The sequence below is a fragment of the Tasmannia lanceolata genome, unplaced genomic scaffold (genome assembly GCF_043159265.1).
Source record: "Tasmannia lanceolata isolate RefF3 unplaced genomic scaffold, GAP_Taslan_0.1 ptg000012l, whole genome shotgun sequence".
Taxonomy (NCBI): domain Eukaryota; kingdom Viridiplantae; phylum Streptophyta; class Magnoliopsida; order Canellales; family Winteraceae; genus Tasmannia; species Tasmannia lanceolata.
In genome coordinates, this window is record NW_027518689.1 from 5,613,566 (window position 1) to 5,634,136 (window position 20,571).

Below are 20,571 nucleotides of genomic sequence, written 5' to 3' on the forward strand. Positions count from 1 at the left end.
TGAGTGTAGTCGATCAAATTAGCGAAGGAAGGAATCCTGTCCCAATCATGCTAGCAGAAACCTTCTCTGGGCTGGATCTAATTGCTCGGCAAGAGGTGAAGGATAATTTCCATGGGTGCGTCAAGCTACTTTATTTATGGCTCAGTGAAAAACTCACCATCCTTCGGCCACAGAGCTCCCTTCAATACACCCTCAAGGATCATCTTTCGTGGCAACCAATGGCCAATAAACCCCAATCCATTGATGAGTGGCATAATTGGTTGCAACACGTGGAGAAGGATCAATTTCACTGGGTGAGTCATTCATGCTTACATGTCATCACTAGCACCTGCCCGCATCCATTTGTGTATCTTATGGGTTTGGAAAGGTCAACCTTTTATGCACCCACTCGTCTGCTTTACCAGATCACGGGAAATCCATGTCCTCCCGGATTTGTAACCCCTCCTCCTTGCGAAAAGCTTACTCCTGGTCTCATAAAGTCTATTGTAGCAGCTTGGGGAAACAAGGTTACCGCTAAGAGATTTGCTCTATCATCTAAAGTTCATCGGAAGGAGTTACCAGAAGAGCCTGCGGGAAAGAGAGCTCGGATCATGGAGCATTGAAGACCCTTTTCATACAAATTGTCATTTTAATTTCAAGTTTCATTATGCTCACTTGGTTCCATTTACTTGTAATTAAAAGTGACATGTTTTATCAATCATAACTGCAGTTTGATTTATGATCAATGAAAATGTGTTCTCTTCTATTTCTCTCGTCTTGAATTTGTGTGAAGTATTCCATCTCAATTATCAAATGTGCAATCTAACTAATTAACTTCCATTCAGGAGTCTTAGCGGGACATCATCGCTCCCAAGAAAGTCAATTCGAAATCGGCCTGGTCCTGTCAGTCTTCAGATTCCAGGCTGAATAGACTTTCTTTTTCCCCAGAATCCTTCACCTCTCCTGCGCCGCTTCTCCTTGGTCGTCCAGAAATTCTTTCATCCTCTCCACTTGCATTTGAATCAATGGAAGGGACCGGAAACAACAGTCCTGATACGAATGAAATGATGAAGGCTATTCTCCTTCAGTTGATGAGTGCCATGAAGGATGATATAGCCCTCCTGAAGAATGATCGTCTTTCTACCTCTAAAGACCCGGCCAATCAGCAGTCCCCAGTTATACCTTCCGTTCCTCTTGTTTCTCCTAGGCCAGCTGTATTGCCTGAAATTGAAGACTTTGATGAGTGCCAATACGCAGCAGAGAACTGTCTTCCTAACCTGGGAAATCCTGATAAAGCACAGGAATTGGCTGACCAAATTGAGAAGCTGACCCGGGATATGGAAACCATGAAGTGCCAAGGTCCCAAAAATTTGGATATGTCTGAATTCATGATAGCTCCAGGGGTCGTGCTTCCGCCCAAGTTCAAAATGCCAGACTTTGACAAATACGACGGAATGGGGTGCCCTCGTAGCCATCTCAAGTCAGTCATTCCTCTGTTGCAGCAGCACGGTTTATCCCCAGAGCAGATTGCTTTAGTGTTTCCTAGGACTTTGACTGGGACAGCCAAGAAGTGGTTTTTGCATCTGAAACCAGAAGAAAGCAGGACCCTTGAGGGTGTGGCTAACAAATTTGTCCAGCAATTCTCCATGGAAGAGGGGATTGACGTGACAAAAAGGGACCTGAAATCGCTGAAGCAGGGACCCAATGAGACCTTTACTTCCTTCATTCGGCGATGGAGGAGAAAGGCAGCCCAAATGACCCACAAGTTACCGGATGACGATCTTATCAAGATTGCCGTCAAGAATCTTTCCCCTTTTTACTTTCCTCATATGTCAATCCAGTACTTCAATGACTTCGATCATCTGATCAAGACCGGGACTAGAATCGAAGACATATTGGCTAAGGGAGGCTTGAGAACTAGGGCCTCCTCATCAGATGTCAGAGAGGGGAAAAGGCCTATGGCGCCTCCGAAGGAAGTTAACAATGTGAATACTGCTCGTCCAGTTAGGAGAGAAGGTCCCGGAGGAGTTCGTCAGGAAAGAACCGAGCCCAGACAATTCACCCCTTTACCCTATTCTCTATCTGTGGCTCTCAAAAATCTGTTGAGGGACAAGAAGATCACTCTACTAGAACCCCGGGAAGCCCCAAATCCTCTCCCGAAATATTGGAGAAAGGATCAGTACTGCGAATATCACCAGAGTGTTGGGCATTTGACTGACAGATGTATGGCGCTAAGGCATAGGATCCAGGATAAGATCGAGGCAAAAGAAATTGCGCTGGAAGCTTTCCCTAATGTCACCAGGAATCCATTGCCAACGCATACTATGCCTCATCCAAATGTCTATGCTATTCTCACTGAAGAGGTTGTCCTGGATCATTCCCGTATATGTGCCGTTATTTCTGATGAGCCGTATATCCTGAGGTGGGAATCCGATGATGAGGAAGTTAAACGTGAAGAGCCTTATGTCTTGTCCTCTGCGCAAGAAGTTGGGGAATCCTCTGGATGCCCTTATGTCCTCAGATTCGAGGGGGAGGAAGAGAAAGGCGAAGTCCCGTATGTCCTTAAGCTTGAGGATGATGATTTGCTTCTGTTGAACGATCCCTGTGATGAGGTTCGCCATGTTACTCGTGGTGGACGCGTCTTTAAGCCTCCCGAGCTGAGAGCAGAGAATCCCGCTGAGATTGCCAGAGCTGTTGAAAATCAGAATCAGAGGTTGCGTCCTGAAGAAGATGAAGACGTTTTGTTGAAGCAGCTTAGAAAGACCCAAGCTAATGTTTCTATCTGGGGTCTGTTGATGTCATCACCTAAGCATCGTCAGGTTATACTTCGCGAACTGAATACAGCACAGGTGTCTGTGAATATAACCCCTGACGAGCTGGTTGGGCTCGTATCTATGTCCAGAGCAGCTATGACCGTGTCTTTTTCTGATGAAGATCTGACTCCAGAGGGTAAGAATCATATGAAATCTCTCAGAATTACCGTCGTGTGCAATAAGAAGAAAGTGCCGGAGGTTTTGGTTGACAACGGGTCAGCTTTGAATGTGTGTCCTTTGAGCACCGCTACTGCCTTGGGGTTTGGGCCAGATGACTACATTCCGTCAGAGCAGGGGATATTGGCTTACGATGGGACCAGAAGGGATGTCATTGGAACTTTGGTCACCGAAATCGAGATTGGAGGTGAAATGTTTGACATAGAATTCCAAGTTCTGGATATCAAGACCTCCTTCTTTCTCCTTCTCGGCCGACCTTGGCTTCACAAAGTCGGAGTGGTTCCTTCCACTGTCCATCAGAATCTCAAGTTCATCAAGAATAACAGAATTATCACAGTTAGAGGGGACCCAGAACCAGAGGTTGGACAGATATCCGAAGAGCAGATTGGTTCAAGCACCATAGATGTCAGTCTGACTGGGTTTTCACTCGAAGTTTCGACCATTACTATGGCAGAAGCTATGAGCGAAGAAATTCTGTTTATGTCCAGTGCAAATGCGCAGGTAGCCCGAATAATGCGCAAATACGGGTATATTCCTGGAACTGGTCTAGGGAGAAATCTGCAGGGTTTAACTGAGTGGCCGGAGCTGAAGGTCGCGAACAATCTGTTTGGGTTAGGATATGAACCCACTCGAAAAGAGATCAGGGAAAGAAAGCAGTACATGCTGAAGTGGGCAGAGCTGCGTCGTCGGGGCCTAGAGCTGCCTATGGGACCGTTCAGTATGTTGATGAATGGTAGGTACAGGAAAGAAGGAGTTGATCGCCCGTTCTGTGGTTTCCCCGAGCCGTGGTTGGATGAGTCTGGGAAAGAGCTGCCAGGTTTTGAAATCTTTTTCGCTGATGAATTGCCGGATGAGTACTTCCATGGGCAGATTACAGCTGTCGAAAAACAGGAATTTGATTGGGCGGAGAACTTAGAACCGCGCCTTCTAGACTCCCTCTTCGAGGTTGAGGCACCGGTCACTGCCATGATCGGAGAAGATGCGCACATCCTGAACCCTAAGGGCCGAATTACCCCAGCTGAGGTACCCCTTGATAACTGGACCTCTCAGGTCATTCCTCAATTAGTCCTTCAGCATAGTCACGTTCCTCCAAAAGAGTCTAAAGTTTCTAAGTATGTGTCTGTTTCCGAGTCAAATATAAAGTCTGTTATTTCTAACAATTCTTTGGATGCAGGTACCTTAGGAAGCTTAGACATTCCTGGTGTGGGTGGCGAGTCCTCCGGTATAGATGCTGTCTATGAAGATGAGTCTGTTATAGAATATACCACAAAGTCCATACATAGTCCAGTTGAGTCAGGTGTCAATATTTCAGTTGACGATACAAACTTTTCTTTTGAGCATACTGTAAAGCCTGCTGTGGGCCAATTGATCAATGATGTAAATTTTGATTCTATGAATGAAATGAAAGACTCGTTTCAGTATCTTCCTGTCTCTGTCTCTGTTTCTGCTTCTCAAATTGATAAAACTAATAACAATGATCAAGACTCCCCCTCTTATGAGGATGCCGACGAAACTCCCCCTGAGATCAAACACATGATTACTCAGGAGGAGTAGCGTCGCGCTAAACCACTTGAAGAAGAAATTGAAATCGTCAGCATAGGCGATGAAACCTTAATCCGGGAAATACGGATTGGCAAAACGTTATCCCCGGAGGAGCGTGAAGAATTAATCACTTTGCTTAAGGAATACAAAGAAGTTTTTGCTTGGTCCTATGATGACATGCCGGGATTAAGCGAAGACATTGTCCAGCATCGTCTTCCCCTAATCCCAGGTGCCAAGCCGAAAAAGCAAAAACTTTGAAAATTAAAACCAGAATGGGAATTGAAAGTCCATGATGAAGTCAAGAAGCTGTTAGACGCGGGCTTCATTCAAGTGGTTGAATATCCGGAATGGCTGGCTAAAATAGTACCGGTGCCCAAGAAGGACGGAAAAGTCAGAATGTGCGTGGATTTCAGAGATTTGAACAAGGCGAGTCCCAAGGATGATTTTCCTTTGCCGAGCATCGATCTCCTGGTGGATAATACAGCTGGTCATGCTTTGCTATCCTTTATGGATGGGTTTTCCGGATATAATCAGATCAAGATGACCCCTGAGGACATGATAAAAACTGCGTTCACCACTCCATGGGGAACATATTGCTACAAAGTGATGCCGTTTGGGCTGAAGAATGCAGGGGCAACCTATCAAAGGGCGGCTACCACCTTATTGCATGACATGATTCACAAAGAGGTCGAAGTTTACGTCGATGACATGATTGTTAAATCTAAGACTCGACCAGAGCATGCCGTAGTCCTGAGGAAGTTCTTTGAAAGGATCCGGAAGTATATGCTTCGCTTGAACCCGAGCAAGTGTGTTTTCGGGGTTACTTCAGGGAAGTTGTTGGGATTCATTGTCAGCGAAAGAGGGATCGAGGTAGATCCTCAAAAGATCAAAGCAATCCAAGAGATGGAGCCACCGAGGACCGAGAGGCAGATCCGTGGTTTCCTGGGAAAGGTTCAGTACCTCCGAAGGTTCATAAATCAGTTGACAATGACGTGCGAACCCATCTTCAAACTATTGAAGAAAAATTCTCCAAAGAAGTGGAATGATGAGTGTCAGGAAGCATTCGAGAAAGTCAAGCGGTGTCTAACTTTGCCTCCTGTCCTGTCACCAGTTATTCCAGATCAGCCACTGTTGCTGTACCTATCTGTCACCGACACAGCTATGGGTTGCATGTTAGCCCAGCAAGACCCTGAGTCGAAGAAAGAAAAGCCTATCTACTACATCAGCAAGAAGATGCTGGAGTACGAAATCAAATATTCTATCTTGGAAAAGACTTGTCTGGCACTGGTTTGGGCAACTCAGAGGCTCAGGCACTACCTGCTATCAAACAAGGTTCTCTTACTCTCACGGATGGATCCGTTGAAGTACTTGTTCGAGAAGCCCGCCCTCACCAGGAGAACATCCAGATGGTTGCTGCTATTGTCTGAATTTGATATTGCCTATGTAACCCAGAAATCAGTTAAGGGGCGTGTGATAGCTGAGCAGTTGGCTGATGCGCCTGTAGATGAGAATGCAGTTCTAACGGCAGATTTTCCTGATGAAGAGATCATGGCTATAAAAGATGAGGTCCCAAGCACCAGATGGTTGATGTACTTTGATGGTGCTGTGAACAACCGAGGTCAAGGGGTTGGGGCAGTGTTGATATCTCCGAAGAAAGAATACATCCCCGTATCCATCAAATTGCAGTTCAAGTGTACCAACAATGAGGCCGAATATGAGGCGTGCATTGCTGGTCTCGAAGCAGCCTTAGCTTTGCATATTCAAGAGATAGATGTTTTCGGGGACTCAATCTTGATCATTTGTCAGATCAATGGTCAATGGAAAACAAAGGAGGATAGATTGATCCCGTATCACACGCATCTGGATTCCCTGGTCAAGAGATTCAAGAATGTTACATTCACTCATCTGTCGAGGACAAGAAATCATTTCGCGGACGCTTTGGCTACACTGGCCTCAATGTTAGATATCTCTGCATCAATGGAAGTTCAGCCTCTAGCAGTGCGGTTACAATGGGCTCCAGCGCATGTGAACGCTATAGAGATAGCAGCTCGATGTCCAGATGGAAAGCCATGGTACACTGATATAAAGAATCTCATTCTAGGCCAAGGGCACCCCCCTGAAGCATCAGGAAAAGAGCGGAGGTCTCTCCAGAAGTTGGCGGCTAACTTCATTATCTACGGCAATGAGCTCTTCAGGAGGTCATTTGATGGAATCCAGCTTCTTTGCGTAGATGAAGATCGAGCAGCTAATCTCGTAGAACATACGCATGAAGGAGTCTGTGGGCCTCACATGAACGGGAAGATGCTGTCAAGAAAGATCCTGAGACTTGGGTACTGCTGGCCAACCATGGAAGCTGACTGCTTCGCATTCGTGAAGAAGTGTCATAAATGTCAGGTTTACGCCAACCTCATTCATGTGCCGCCTTCTGAGTTACATTCTCTGACTTCGCCGTGGCCGTTTTCAGTCTGGGGAATCGATATTATCGGAAAGGTGTTTCCGAAATCTTCAAGTGGGCATGAGTACATCCTGGTAGCCATCGATTACTTCACTAAGTGGATCGAAGCCGCATCGTTCGCATCGCTGACTTCAGCCTCAGTTGCCAAATTCATCCGAACAAACATCATCTGCAGATATGGGGTACCGCATGAGTTGATCTCAGACAATGGATCGCACTTCAAGAAAGAAGTGGTACGCCTATGTGAGGAGTTCAAGATTAAGCATCACAAGTCCTCACCATACAGACCCCAGACAAATGGAGCCGTCGAAGCTGCAAACAAGAACATCAAAACCATCATCAGCAAGATGACAGAGACGTACAGGGACTGGTCAAATAAGCTACCATATGCTTTGTGGGCTTACAGAACGTCAATCAGGGCCTCTACGGGAGCTACGCCATATTCCCTAGTGTATGGGATGGAAGCGGTCCTACCAGTTGAGCTGAGAATTCCTTCGTTAAGGGTAATGATGGAAGCTGGTTTGCCAGAATCAGAATGGGCAAGGGCCCAGTATCAGGAGTTGCAGATGATTGATGAGAAGAGGCTCAGAGCTCTGTATCATGTCCAGGGGTATCAGCGTCGAATTGAGAAAGCCTTTAACAAAAAGGTGAAGATCAGAGATCTCCAGAAAGGTGACCTCGTTTTGAAATCCTACAGGGCACCGGTCCATGATCCTCGAGGGAAGTTCAGACCAAACTGGTCGGGTCCTTACATTGTCGATGAAGTCCTGCCTGGAAAAGCCGTCAGACTCCTTGATCAAAATGGTGAAAAACTAACAGAACCCACAAACCTTGATCAACTTAAAAAGTATTATGCCTAAGACACCAGAGGCCGTCCTTGGTCGATCTGAGCTTCAAGTCCAAAAATCGAATTGAAAAAAAAAAAGAAAAGTCAAAGACCGTTTGCAAACCCTTTGAGCCAATAAGCAAAATCAAAATTTCTTTGTCACCCTCAAACCAGGGGCATCTTTTATGACTTACGCTATAAAAGACGCAAAGCCTGAACTACGCCATGACCTGATCCCTTTCCACAGGGTACGTAGGCAACTTGACAACGTCGGGTTCGGTCAAATCTTTCAAAATTGCTGAAAGGAAAGAAAAGAAAAGGAGAAAGCAAATCTTTCAAAGCTGTTGAAAAAAAAAGAGAGAACTTTCAAAAAGAAAAAAAAAGGAAGTCAAATCAAAACAATCTCAACCCAAAGTCCCCAATGGGCGAACTACGCGGACCTGATCCTCACTCTTTGGAGGTACGTAGGCTATCTGGAAGGGTCCAGATTCGGTCCAGTCAATGCAAACACCCTGATCCAGTTCTTTCAAAACCTAACCCACCTAGAAGTCCTCCTGGTGTGATAAGGCAAAGGTTTGTGGAGAAACAGAAAAAGAAAAAATAATAATGGAGTCTTAGACCTGTTAGACTGAAAACCCGAAAGGGCGGTCTAGGCAAAAGTTAGGGTCATTCGCCCGCTAAGCTGAAAACCCGAAAAGGCGGCTTAGGCAAAAATCAGGGTGCAAAGCCTGCTGGATGGAAAACCTGCAAGGGCAGGCAGTCCAGGCAAAAATTAAGGCAAGCGGTCCGCCAGATTGAAAACCCAAAAGGGGCAGTCTGGTCATGGCAGTGACTTCTCGTAAAGGACTAAATTTCAGAAGCTAGCAAGACCTTCATACCTGTATCGGCCTCACTTCCAAGGTCTGAATAGTGCCAGCAGGGCTTCCTTTGATATTCTTCTAAGCTAAGGGTTAAAACCGAGCAATCCAAAGGGTATAATAACCATGACTAAATACCAGAAAGAGGCGAAATCACCTTAAAATGTGGTATTCAAAGAATTCCAAGAGTGGTAAGCTGTACGATCTTAAAACAATTATCAAATTAAGAAGCAGATTCAGTCTTTCCTGAAAGTCAGTCTTGTAAATCGGTTGTGTACTCACCAAAAGTCCTTTGTCAAGCAGTTGTCAAGGTCATTCTTTGTCAAGTCAAAGTCATGTACTCAGTCGAGTCAGGTGTGTCCCAAAATGACCTATTTGGGTCCAGTATCCTTTCAAAAGCTGGGGTAACAGGTACCAGAAAATGAAGTCGCATCTCCAGAAGGCGAAATGACTTATACATGGTCTAGAAGTGCGGCAAGCTCTCGGGCCCATTTGAAATTCCTGCAGCAGGCAGGAGGTTGAAGATGTGTCAAGCAGAATTAGTCTGCTTGGAAGTTGAAAATCATTGTAACCTGAAATTCTGACATCTAATGGAAAATTGAGATTGTTTCAGGCAGAATCAGTCTCTTGTGCGTTTTGAAAACCTTTGAGGCCCGGAGCCCTGCTATTGGCATAAAAGTGTTAGGCCTTTCAGCAAGAGTCAGTCTCTTGTTCCTTCAAAATCTTTGTAACCCGAGTTTCATAAAAGAAAGCTTGAATCAGTTTGAGTTTTGTTAAGACTCCTGAACTGGAAGCGAAATTATACTAGGCATCTTTTATAACCTGACGAAAGTCAGACCATAAAAGATACCTAGCATGCATTGATGTTTGAGATATCAGTTTGAACGAATCAAGATTTGAGAAAACTTGAACGCATTTTTCAAATCAATTTTCCAATTTAGGTTTGATCATGATGCTGTCTAATCATTCCGCTCTGTTCATCTGTCAAGATGCTGTCTTCTCAGATCCCAATTTAGGTTTGATCATGATGCTGTCTAATCATTCCGCTCTGTTCATCTGTCAAGATGCTGTCTTATCAGATCCTAATTCAGGTTTGATCATGATGCTGTCTAATCATTCCGCTTTGTTCATCTGTCAAGATGCTGTCTTCTCAGATCCTAATTCAGGTTTGATCATGATGCTGTCTAATCATTCCGCTTTGTTCATCTGTCAAGATGCTGTCTTCTCAGATCCCAATTCAGGTTTGATCATGATGCTGTCTAATCATTCCGCTTTGTTCATCTGTCAAGATGCTGTCTTCTCAGATCCCAATTTAGGTTTGATCATGATGCTGTCTAATCATTCCGCTTTGTTCATCTGTCAAGATGTTGTCTTCTCAGATCTTAAATTAGGTTTGATCATGATGCTGTCTAATCATTCCGCTTTGTTCATCTGTCAAGATGCTGTCTTCTCAGATCTTAAATCAGGTTTGATCATGATGCTGTCTAATCATTCCGCTTTGTTCATCTGTCAAGATGCTGTCTTCTCAGATCCTAATTCAGGTTTGATCATGATGCTGTCTAATCATTCCGATTTGTTCATCTGACAAGATGCTGTCTTCTCAGATCCTAATTCAGGTTTGATCATGATGATGTCTAATCATTCCGCTTTATAATCTCCAAATCCCTGAGTGGCTTAATTAGAGGCTGTCTAATCATTCCATTCTGCAATTTGTAAGAGTCTGTCTCGCTATCCTTGGAGAGTCCATCTCAGTTTCCTTTTCGAGAATCTGTCTCGTCAATTCCTCTTATCATTCCTTCTCGATGAGAATCTGTCTCGTCGATCCATCTCGCCCCCCCCTTTGCATCCCTTCCATTTGAAATTCTGGGCCAGTCAAAATGTGTTGTCTGCTCGACTTTGGCTTCCGTGCGACAAGCACACTCTGCCAAAGAGGGGCATCTGTAGACACCCCATTTTGACAAGGCCCTAAAGTCCCCAAAATTGAATATCCAATAGAATTCCCGAATTTCGAGTCCCCAGATGTCCCGAAATTAATCTCAAAATTCCTGAGGGGTGGCCCTAAAGTGAGAAGAAGGCTCGTGCTCTGGGCATCGGGTTGTGCACATTTATGGGTACAAATCCCCCAAGAGGTTGTTAGTATTCTCGAGAATCCCCCTGCAAAATTTCAGGGCAATCGGGCGAAAAATAGAGAACAAGGCGGGCGAGTGTGTGCCATCATCAAAACGGGCTGTGCTCATATCATTCCCCTCGTTCGATGCAAAATGAGGGTGCGCCCATGTCGGCCCATTGGTCAATCGGTGTAAAAATTCGGAACAGGTTAGCGCGGCTATCGAAGCAGGGTAATATTGGTGTTATCTCTCTTTATTACGAAAGAGGGGGTTGAAAACAACCAAGTGAGGGTGCTCATTGATGGAAATAAAAGCAAGTAGGGCATAATGGCAATAGGGTAAAATCGCTTTATCTTGGGGGGCATTTTATAAGGATGGGCATTACTTCCTTTGCAAGCAACATACTTAGGCCATTGGATTAAAGAGATGAGGTGTAGGGTCTAGATTAGTTAGAACACTTTAGGGTTTTAGGGTTTCTAAAATGGAGTGTTTGTGGAGGAAGTAGATCAAGGGTGGAGATCACCCAAGGAAAGGAAGATACCACATAGATGGTTAGGATTAGAGTTAGGGATTTAACCCTAAGTATAAAGCAAAGAGAATCCTTGCATGAAGGAAGAGGAGCTAATTCAAAAATAAAATAAAATCAATCAACAGAGGAGGCCTCATTTTCTTTCAAAAAAAAAAAAAATCAAGAACAGAGGGAGGAGCTCTGCCACCACCTTCCTCTTCCTCCGGCCGAAATCCGGCAATACCCAAGCCACCATCACAACCCCCCATTTCTTCTCCTCCACCACCATCGGCACCACCACCATTTTTTATTTTTTTAAAACCTCCAAACCCACTTCAAAAAAAAAAACCCAAAATCCGGCCGGCCCATTCTCAGCCACCATCGCCTTCTCCTCCACCGAACCACCACTTCGAAAACCCATTTTTTAAAAAAGATCAAACCCTCTCCCATCAGCAGCCGGCTCCACCAACTCCTTGAAACCCACTCCCAAGCCCAAACCCGTCTCGTTTTCATCTTCATCTTCTTCCCACCATTTTCAACCTCCAAACCCATTTTTCCCTTTTTCCACCTCCTCCTCCATCTTCTCCGATCCCACTCTGCCGGAGCTCCGGCCAAACCACCATCTCCAACTCCCCCAAAAGTTAAACCCGATCCATTTAAAAACCCATACCAGCCATCCTCATCTTGTCCAACCCCACTTGCCGTCCATCACTTGCAGAACAGCCACCATACCCCTAAACCCATCTCCGAAGAACCACCGGCCATCCTCTCCCTCCCTGCAACTCCACCAGACCCTAAAAAATCTAAAATTTGCTGAGAGAGAGAGAGAGAGAGTGAAGGAGAGAAGAGGGGTTGTCGTTTTTTTTATATATATAAAAAATAAAAAATAAATAAATAAATAAAAAAAAAAGAGAGCATTTTCCGAAAGGGGAGCTCGAGCTCCGCTTTCCGGACACTCCGACCAACCCCGTTTCATCCGCCGAGGCCCCATCTCCCCATTTCGTTGTCCGCCATCTGCTCTTCGCTTAGGTAACTCAAATATCTCATCCATTTATTTACTTTTATGTTTATTTATTTATTTATTTATTTTTATTCTTTTTGTCTTTCTAATGTTGCATTGCATGTGTGGTTGTTCGAAGTTGATTCTTGTTTTATTTAGCTTGGTTATTTTGGTAAACTGTAATTGGATCCTACCAATGCTATTAGGTCATATTGGGAACTTGTAAATACGATTGTGATGGGTTTAATGCTGTTTCATTTATTGTTTCAAATTTTGTGAAGCCTGATTCATTATCTCCTTGCGTGAGTTCACTTCCCTCATCATTGGAGTCGATACTCATTCCAAGCCCTCATTTGGTCTCCGTCTTAGGATTTATCTAACCCCCTTCTAACCCTCCGACCATAATAATGGATAGATCTCAATCTCTTAGGATGCTTGGTGAATTAGTAACTTGAACTCATTGAACTCTATTTGGTCCATGGAATACCCTTACTGATCCGAGTTCCTGGGTGCTTACCTCATCTTTGGCTGTCATGGAACTTTAATCCTTGTATCAAAAAAAGAAAAGATCAGGAATGAATTTTGTTCCTTGACTCATTTACTGAACCTCAATTGTGGACAAAGAGAAGAGTCAGGCCTTGTGGTTAAAATCCCATTCTGAGTTTCGAGCTCGTCGGCTATGACGGAATGCTTCTTGAGCCAACTCCTTCCCTTCCTGCCTTAGAGTCTTCGCAGGTTAATGGATTTCTTCCTCTTTAGAGTCAGTCCTAGAGAGTTTAGGAGTCAGTCTTACCATCCTAGGGTTTAGGTGTCTGTCCTTCCCCTGTAGAGTTTAGGATTCTGTCCTATCCCTTCATAAAATTTAGGATTCCGTCCTTGCATCTTTCAGAGTCAGTCTTCAGCATAGGAGTCAGTCCTTCAGTCTTTCAGGAGTCTGTCCTATCATCATAGGGGTTAGGATTCTGTCCATCCCCTCATCAAGTCATGTGATTTTCATCCGCTCCTGCAAGGTATATGATGCTGTCTAACCCTTGCAGAGTCGTGATTCTGTTCATTTCCCCCCGCAAAGCATAGGATGCTGTCCAACCTTTGTGGGGATATCAGGAGTCTGTCCTCCCCTTATGATGATAGGATTCTGTCCTCTTGTGTCGAAAAAAATCAAAAACATCTGAAAAATCAAAAATCTCAAAAATCTCAAGTCATTAGAGTGTAGTTAGGAAAATCTGGTCCCTAGCTGAGGGGTACGTAGGCAGCTCAGGCGTGCAGCTGGCATCCTGAGTTCAGTCATCTTTTTTGTAAATATTTCTCACAACCTTCACAATTTTCACAACTTCAAAACCTTCCAAAACTACAAAAATTCTTCAAGATAACCTTGCAAACAATTTTCAAAAGATCTTCCTATAGAGTTAGGAGTCTGTCCTAGGCGTTTGGGGTGTCTTAGAGTTAGGAGTCTGTCCTGATCTTGTGGATTTGTCATGCCTGGTCGTGTGAGTGTCCCTAGAGTTAGGAGGCCTCAGGTCGTGGTCGGTTAGACACTTAGTCGAGCCGATGACTAGATTAGAATGCGCTTAGATAGCCCATGGTTTTCCTTAGGACGCACAGCCTAGTCGCACATAGGGTGTAGGGTCCACTTGCATTAGTTATGGCATATAGGGAGTCCTAAAAATTACCATTCACTTGAACTTAAGTAATGGCGCAAGAAGCTTTAAAAACTAGTCAGGTCTAGTTGATCGAGTCTAGGATAGCGGTCCTAGAAGGTTAGGCATTGTAGTTTAGCATAGGTCGCCGAACTACGTTGGCTCTGATTCTTCCCGAGGCCGGGATACGTAGTGCAGCTAAGGTGGATGGCCATCTTGGTCCGAGTCAATTATCGCATTAGAGTCTAGGGTTTGTCATATTGTATGTTTTGCTGTGTTTTCTTACTTTCATGTACAGATCCTATACTTTTAGTTGTAGCATACATGTGTTTGTCCACCAGAACATAGACACCAATTAGGCATGACACTCATAACCTAGCTATTCTTAGGTGTCATATCTTTCATTTCTTTTTGTATGTGCTTCTTATTCATCTCCGAGATATGCATGATTAGCTAGACGTTATCTCAGGGATATTCGTTCCCATTTCACATGATTTTTACCCAAAACTCTTCAAAGTTAATAATAAATGGCATAAGAGACCAGGTGCTCGCACTTGGGCGAATCGGGGGCGCCTAATCCCTTCCCCATTCGTCATCAGGCACGGACCTTTTATATCTCTGGTTATCTGTTGCGACAGAGCACAACATGGGATCCAGGGCCCACTTCCTTGGATGGTGACTCTTTCTTTGTTTAAGGTGCGTCTCGAATCTGGGCTAGTCCCCGAATCGAGAGGTATCTCACTTCACATCGCCGCTCATGCTGTGAGGGGCACTCTTTCGAGAGTTCCTTGGTGGGGCTCTCCTTTACGTGGATGATCCCGAGACTCGCGTGGGGGCCCGTCCCCCCGCCTCTCTCGGATCGGGGTCCACAGAGAGTAACCCTACTAAAATTTTCCCCCCATCATGTCTTTTTCTAAGAAAGAAATAAACATGCATTCATAGAGTAGGCCCCAATAGAATGACCGAATCCAAGATACAATGCAAAAAAGAATGTTGCACCAAATTAGGAGGATCACAAGATGCCAAAAGTGGGGGCTGTTTTGGCGTCTTCTCTCTACAAATAGAAAATTTCTATTTGTAATCATCATCCAAAATAGCAAGGAGAGAGTGTCGGTTAAGGTGCATGTTGATGTGTTATGTATGACATGTGTGTCAACCACCTCATCTAAAATCAACCGAACACCCTTTGCATTTTATACAAGTTGTGTATGAAACAAAATGTAATGTGTGGGGCCCTCATATATTTCCCAAAATACCAAAAACCGAATAGAGCTAGATGTGAAAAATTCTTGCTATCAGTTGCCATGCACATGCATGCATTATTATACGTAAATGCCCCCTTTTCTTTTTAATCATATTTTTTTCATGCAAAACCGAAATTGAGATCCAACAGCAAAACCGAATAAGGGAAAAATATGAGTGGGCCCTACTTAAAAAATAAATAAGAAAGAAAGAGTTGTTAGAGTTGGGGCATCATGGGACTAATCCAAATCGTTCACTTGTTTGAGCTACTATATAAAGGGGCGTGTCTTATAAATCATTCCCACAAGCTGATCCGAACCGTCCATTTTAGTGGTCTTATTGCTACTTGATTATGCCCATTAATGGAATTCCACGGAATGATCCAATCCATTCAAACGATGGGCTTCAACATAAATGGATTGTCCCTCTAATTCATCTCCATAAACTGAACTGGCCGTCCGTTAGATAATCCAGACCGTGGTGGCCACAATGTAAATGGGTTGCCCTCCAGAACCATTCTCATGAGCTGATATGAACCGTTCAAATGACAAGTATTTGGTCGAACTGGTTGTACCCCCACAAATTGCTTTCATATCACAGCCATAGGACGATCCAAACTCCCCAATTGATAAGCCACAATAGGTGATGCAAAAATCCAACGGTTAGGTTGCCCAACGAATGGTTCGGATCATCATTTGTAATCAAAATTTCCACCCTCTATCTCAATCTAAAATGGACCATAAGGTGAATTGATCACGGCCCCTTAATAAGTCTCATAGGACGATGCAGATCATCAATTTTTTGTGCCACAAGATAATTTGGGTTGCGTATAATTCAGCCACCTTAATCTCTAGTTAAATTCGGCCAACATTGGAAATTGGTTATTTCTCTTCAATATTTCATCTTTTACCTTCAATTTCTTCAAAACTCCAATTAGAACCCTAAAACACCAAAAACAAGCGAATACCTTAGTAGTACCGCTTTAAATGATAAAACATGCATATTTCCTATCACTACCATTCACACATAAATGTGCTCATCACTAGTGTTTCATCCTCAGGGTAAAACCAAGGCTACAAATTCAGTAACATGAACCTTGAGGTCAAATCACGCAGTCACGAGTACACATCTCAATAGCCACAAATGGGCAGACAAATAGAAGGGCACACATAACAAGCCAGCATTCTTACATGGGCATTTGGCACACTGGTAGGTCCCAGTAAATCATGGTTTCAAATTTCAGTTTCGGAATGAGTTTTGGCCTTCACCGAAATCGAATTTTTTGCTGAAATGAAATTTCGGCCGAAATCCAATGAAACAAAAAAAAATATTATTTTATTTCATACCAAAGTTTGGCTGAAAAAAATGAGATTTTTGGGTAGAAATCCCTAAATTTCAAACGAAATTTAAGAAAAACAAAATTTCGACTCAAATTTCATAATTTCTGCTGGAAAAAAAAATGTTACGGGCATCCCTGATTTCAGTTTCGGGGTTCATTGTAATTCAAGAAATTTCAATTTCAGCCGAAATCCAACGAAACAAAAAAAAAAATTATTTCATACCAAAGTTTGGCCGAAAAAAATCGAGATTTTTGGGTAGAAATCCCTAAATTTCAAACGAAATTTCAAAAAAACAAAATTTCAACTGAAAAAAAAAAATGTTACGGGTATCCCTGATTTCGGCTTCGGGGTTGACTGAAATCCAAAATTTTTTTATTTCGGTCGAAATTTAATGCAGCTATCCATCAGCAGAATCTCTACTCACAGATGCTTCAACAGATTGCAGCAACAGGAAAAAGACTTCATGGGCTGCCATCTGCCACATCAAATTTCAACTGAACATGCCCATGATCGCAGGAGAATGATTATAGGGAAAAGTACACTTATGTGGTTTCAATTTGTGTGAGGTAGACCCCCTCAGTTGACGGTTCATCCACAGATTGAAGGGTTAGGATGATCCTATGGAGCTGATTTTTTTAGCACACCCTATCTATATCAAGGCCCATCAAATGAACGCTTTGGATCATCCAAACAATGTGGGCCCATTGTGTTTTTGGTAGTAGGCCCAAACCCATACCCGAATCCAAACACTAATAAAAACACAGTGGGCCCAAATTGTTTGGATGATCCAAAGCGTTCATTTGATGGGCCCTGACATAGATAGGGTGTGCCCAAAAAATCAGCTCCATAGGATCATCCTAACCCTTCAATCTGTGGACGAACCGTCAACTGAGAAGGTCTACCTTACACAAATTGAAACCACTTGAAACCACAGGGGGTCTACTTGTAACTTTTTAAACATTAGCGGTTAAGTTGAATGTGTCAGAAACCACAGGGGGTCTAAGTGTATTTTTCCCCTGATTATAAGAAAGGTTTTACTAACTAGTGCCTGGCACTGGTTAAGCATCATTTAATGAACCGGGATCATGAAATTGACATACTTTGATGAAAAAAATCTCAAAATGGGTGTAAAAGTATAAAAGTACGTGTAAAATCATTCACAATGGTCATTAAATGATGCTTATAGCAAAACCCTTATGAAAACACTACGTTCGAGCTTCCCAATGGGACTACACAGTAAAGAAGTTGTTAAACAACCAATTACCCGGAAGCTTAAGCTGTCGGAGAAGGGGTTATTTAATCTTTTATACTCTAATACTCCCCCGTCACGGGTGACCCCTCATTTGGGTTAGCCACTACACGTGGAATTTTAAAATCAGGGAGTTTTGAACTCGGGACCATTTGCTCTAATAGGTGGGTTGCAACTTGGGTCGGGTTTTACCCGACCCGCATCGACCCGACCAGAAAATAACACGGGTCATGTTTAGAAATCATGGGCCTTGCGTAGGGTCGGGTTTTAAATTGGAAAGCCCGAATCAATAATGGGCAGGGCCGGGTTTAAAGAAAAAAACCTGAAACCCGACCCAACTCAAATGGGTGTACTGTGATTTTCTTAAATATATCTTGAATGACATAGAAAATTACTTTCCAATATATAAATACAATTGCTTTCATTGAGGTGATCATCTCTGTTATGTAAAAATATGTAAAAATATAGCGGTCTTAAATTTATACACCTGATGACGTAAATTTAGAGATTTTTTGTGTGAAGATATGTTTTTTTTCTTGAATCTTTAAAATTGGTCCCTATCCTACGCTAAAAATGAATACCCGACCCGACCCAACCCAACCCGAGAAATTATCTTGGGCAGGGTCAGGTTTACAAATCTCAGGTTTTGTTGTAAAAAATTAGACCCGCAGGACCTGAGTTGCACCCCTATGCTCTAATACTATGTTATTGTGTACGAAGAGTGAGGGAGAAGATGGAATCTCCTTAGAGTGCTCACATGTAATATATATATATTCCCAAATAGGGTTACATGTACAAAGACTATAATGCCCTTTAAAAATACCCTTCAACACTCCCCCCTCAAGCTTGAGTATATATCATACAGCCCCAGCTCGTTACAATTATCTCTCAACTTAGACTTCCCCAACGGTTTGGTAAACACATCAGCTAACTGATCGGCAGATTGAGTGAAGGAGGTGCTAATCTCTAGTTCTCTACCTCCTAAAGTTTCTCACCAACAAAATGACAATCTACTTCAATATGCTTTTTCCTCATGAAAAACTGGATTGGAAGCAATGTGAAGTGCTGCCTTGTCATTACAATAGAGTGATGCTGGTGATGAAAGGGGAAAACTGATCGGCAACAGTAGAGACCTCAACCAGGTCAACTCTCGAGTGATAAACTTTGAACCACGATATATAGAACTCCACATATTCTCAAAAATTATACTCAGCAGTACCATCAGCTTCTTCCACATAAAACTGACTCCCTGTACGCTGACCAGAGTAATAAATATCACACTCAAGAGAAGAAACTGCAAGCGACTTATTTGCTTCCTCGGACTTATCAGGATGAGCAGCATAGGAAACAAACAAGAAAGAAGCATCATGAGCAGCCTCTAGGTTTTCATCCAGACACAGTTATGCTGTGCATTAACCCAGTCAGAAGCTTGGAAATTGAAACCAGAAATCGCATGTGGATATTTACGGATCACCTCGGAACTACAATGTACAGAAGTCCTGCCATAAGCATGGAGATTCAGTCTGCCACCACCGACGTCAACAGCCACTTTATGGGAACCTCCCATCACAAGATTGAAGGTTAGGCTCGATACAAAAAGTCACAAAAGAGATTGATTTTCCAGATCAGGTTTATCATGATGAACCACACGAAGGAGAAATGACACGCAGGTAAAAGAAACAGGCACCTTGTACTGCACCTCAACAGTAAAACATACACTTCGCTCGGCAAAAATTTGAAACCTAGAGCCATGAGATGCACCCAAGGCTAAGGCACCTCAGAAATATCATATGCAGAATCATCACAAGCATGGGGACCAGGGTCACCAACAGCAACAATGTCTATTGTTTCATTTGTATCATGGACCATACCCTCTTCGGAAACATTAACCTCAGACCCTAAAAAAGACGGCGCAAGAGATGTGTTTGCCACTTCAGTCCTATGAAGATGGCCGCTTCCAGAAGTTCGAAAAATAGATCCATGGGATGCATCTAAAGTCTTAGGCACCTCAGAAATGTCGTAAGTGGAATCATCGCAAGCATGGGGACCAGGGTCGCCAACAGCAACAATGTCTCTTCTTTCATTTGTATCATGGACCATACCCTCTTCAGAAACCCTAAGTTCAGACGGTGCAAGAGATGTGTTTGTGACTTCATGCCTATGAAGATGGATGTTTTCGAGTTCAACTGCCGTCTTAACTGTAAAAACATCATAAAAGGTCAGCCCAAAGGTGATGGTTATGAAAATTGATGAAATGATATTTATAATAAGTAATGCTTACCTATATCGGCAGTTGTATTTGCTTTCGAGCATTGGTGCTTCAGAAATTGCTTATATAACAGACCTGTCCCCGGAAAAACCAACATATTCATGGACTTCATTTCTTCCTTGTGTGATTCCTCAAGAGGCTTGAAGCCGAAAACTATAGTCCATGTATGCATGAGTTCAGATATAGCAGGTATTATCAGCTTCTCAACATTGAGAGAAAAGAGAACCTATTAAACAAGCAACAGAAAGAATAATTTGATCAAGAGGTAAGTTCTAACAAAATAGTTCGTAGAATCATAAGTTCAGCATCCATTTTACACATATCCCATGAAAGATACAATGGAAAACATAAGGTAAATGATATTGAGACAGCTCCTTTGGTTCTTGCTATCCATCTCTTTTATTCAGAATTTGTTCGTTGGTTTATAGTCATTGTACGTTGCATGAACCAAGTAAAAAATTCAATATACGAAAGATGGGGGCAACGACCAAAACAAATGGGTAGCAATAGCCGCATCCAAACCATAAAGAAAACAAAAAACTAAATGAAGTGTGGGTATTTTATCATGC

At 43.1% G+C, this 20,571-nt stretch overlaps 1 protein-coding gene across 2 annotated transcripts in view; it reads right to left on the minus strand.

Annotated features, from left to right (window-relative positions):
• Positions 1-18,710: 18,710 nt before the first annotated feature.
• LOC143887592 (Acyl-CoA N-acyltransferase with RING/FYVE/PHD-type zinc finger protein) overlaps positions 18,711-20,571 on the minus strand; it is a 33,241-nt gene continuing 31,380 nt past the window's right edge. For both annotated transcript variants that reach the window (XM_077391682.1, XM_077391681.1), the window contains exons 8-9: positions 20,015-20,228; positions 18,711-19,931 (exon numbers count right to left, since the gene is read on the minus strand). In XM_077391682.1, the coding sequence (XP_077247797.1) occupies positions 19,501-19,931; positions 20,015-20,228 (645 nt within the window). In that variant the 3' untranslated portion in view covers positions 18,711-19,500. The remainder of the gene's footprint in view (positions 19,932-20,014; positions 20,229-20,571) is intronic.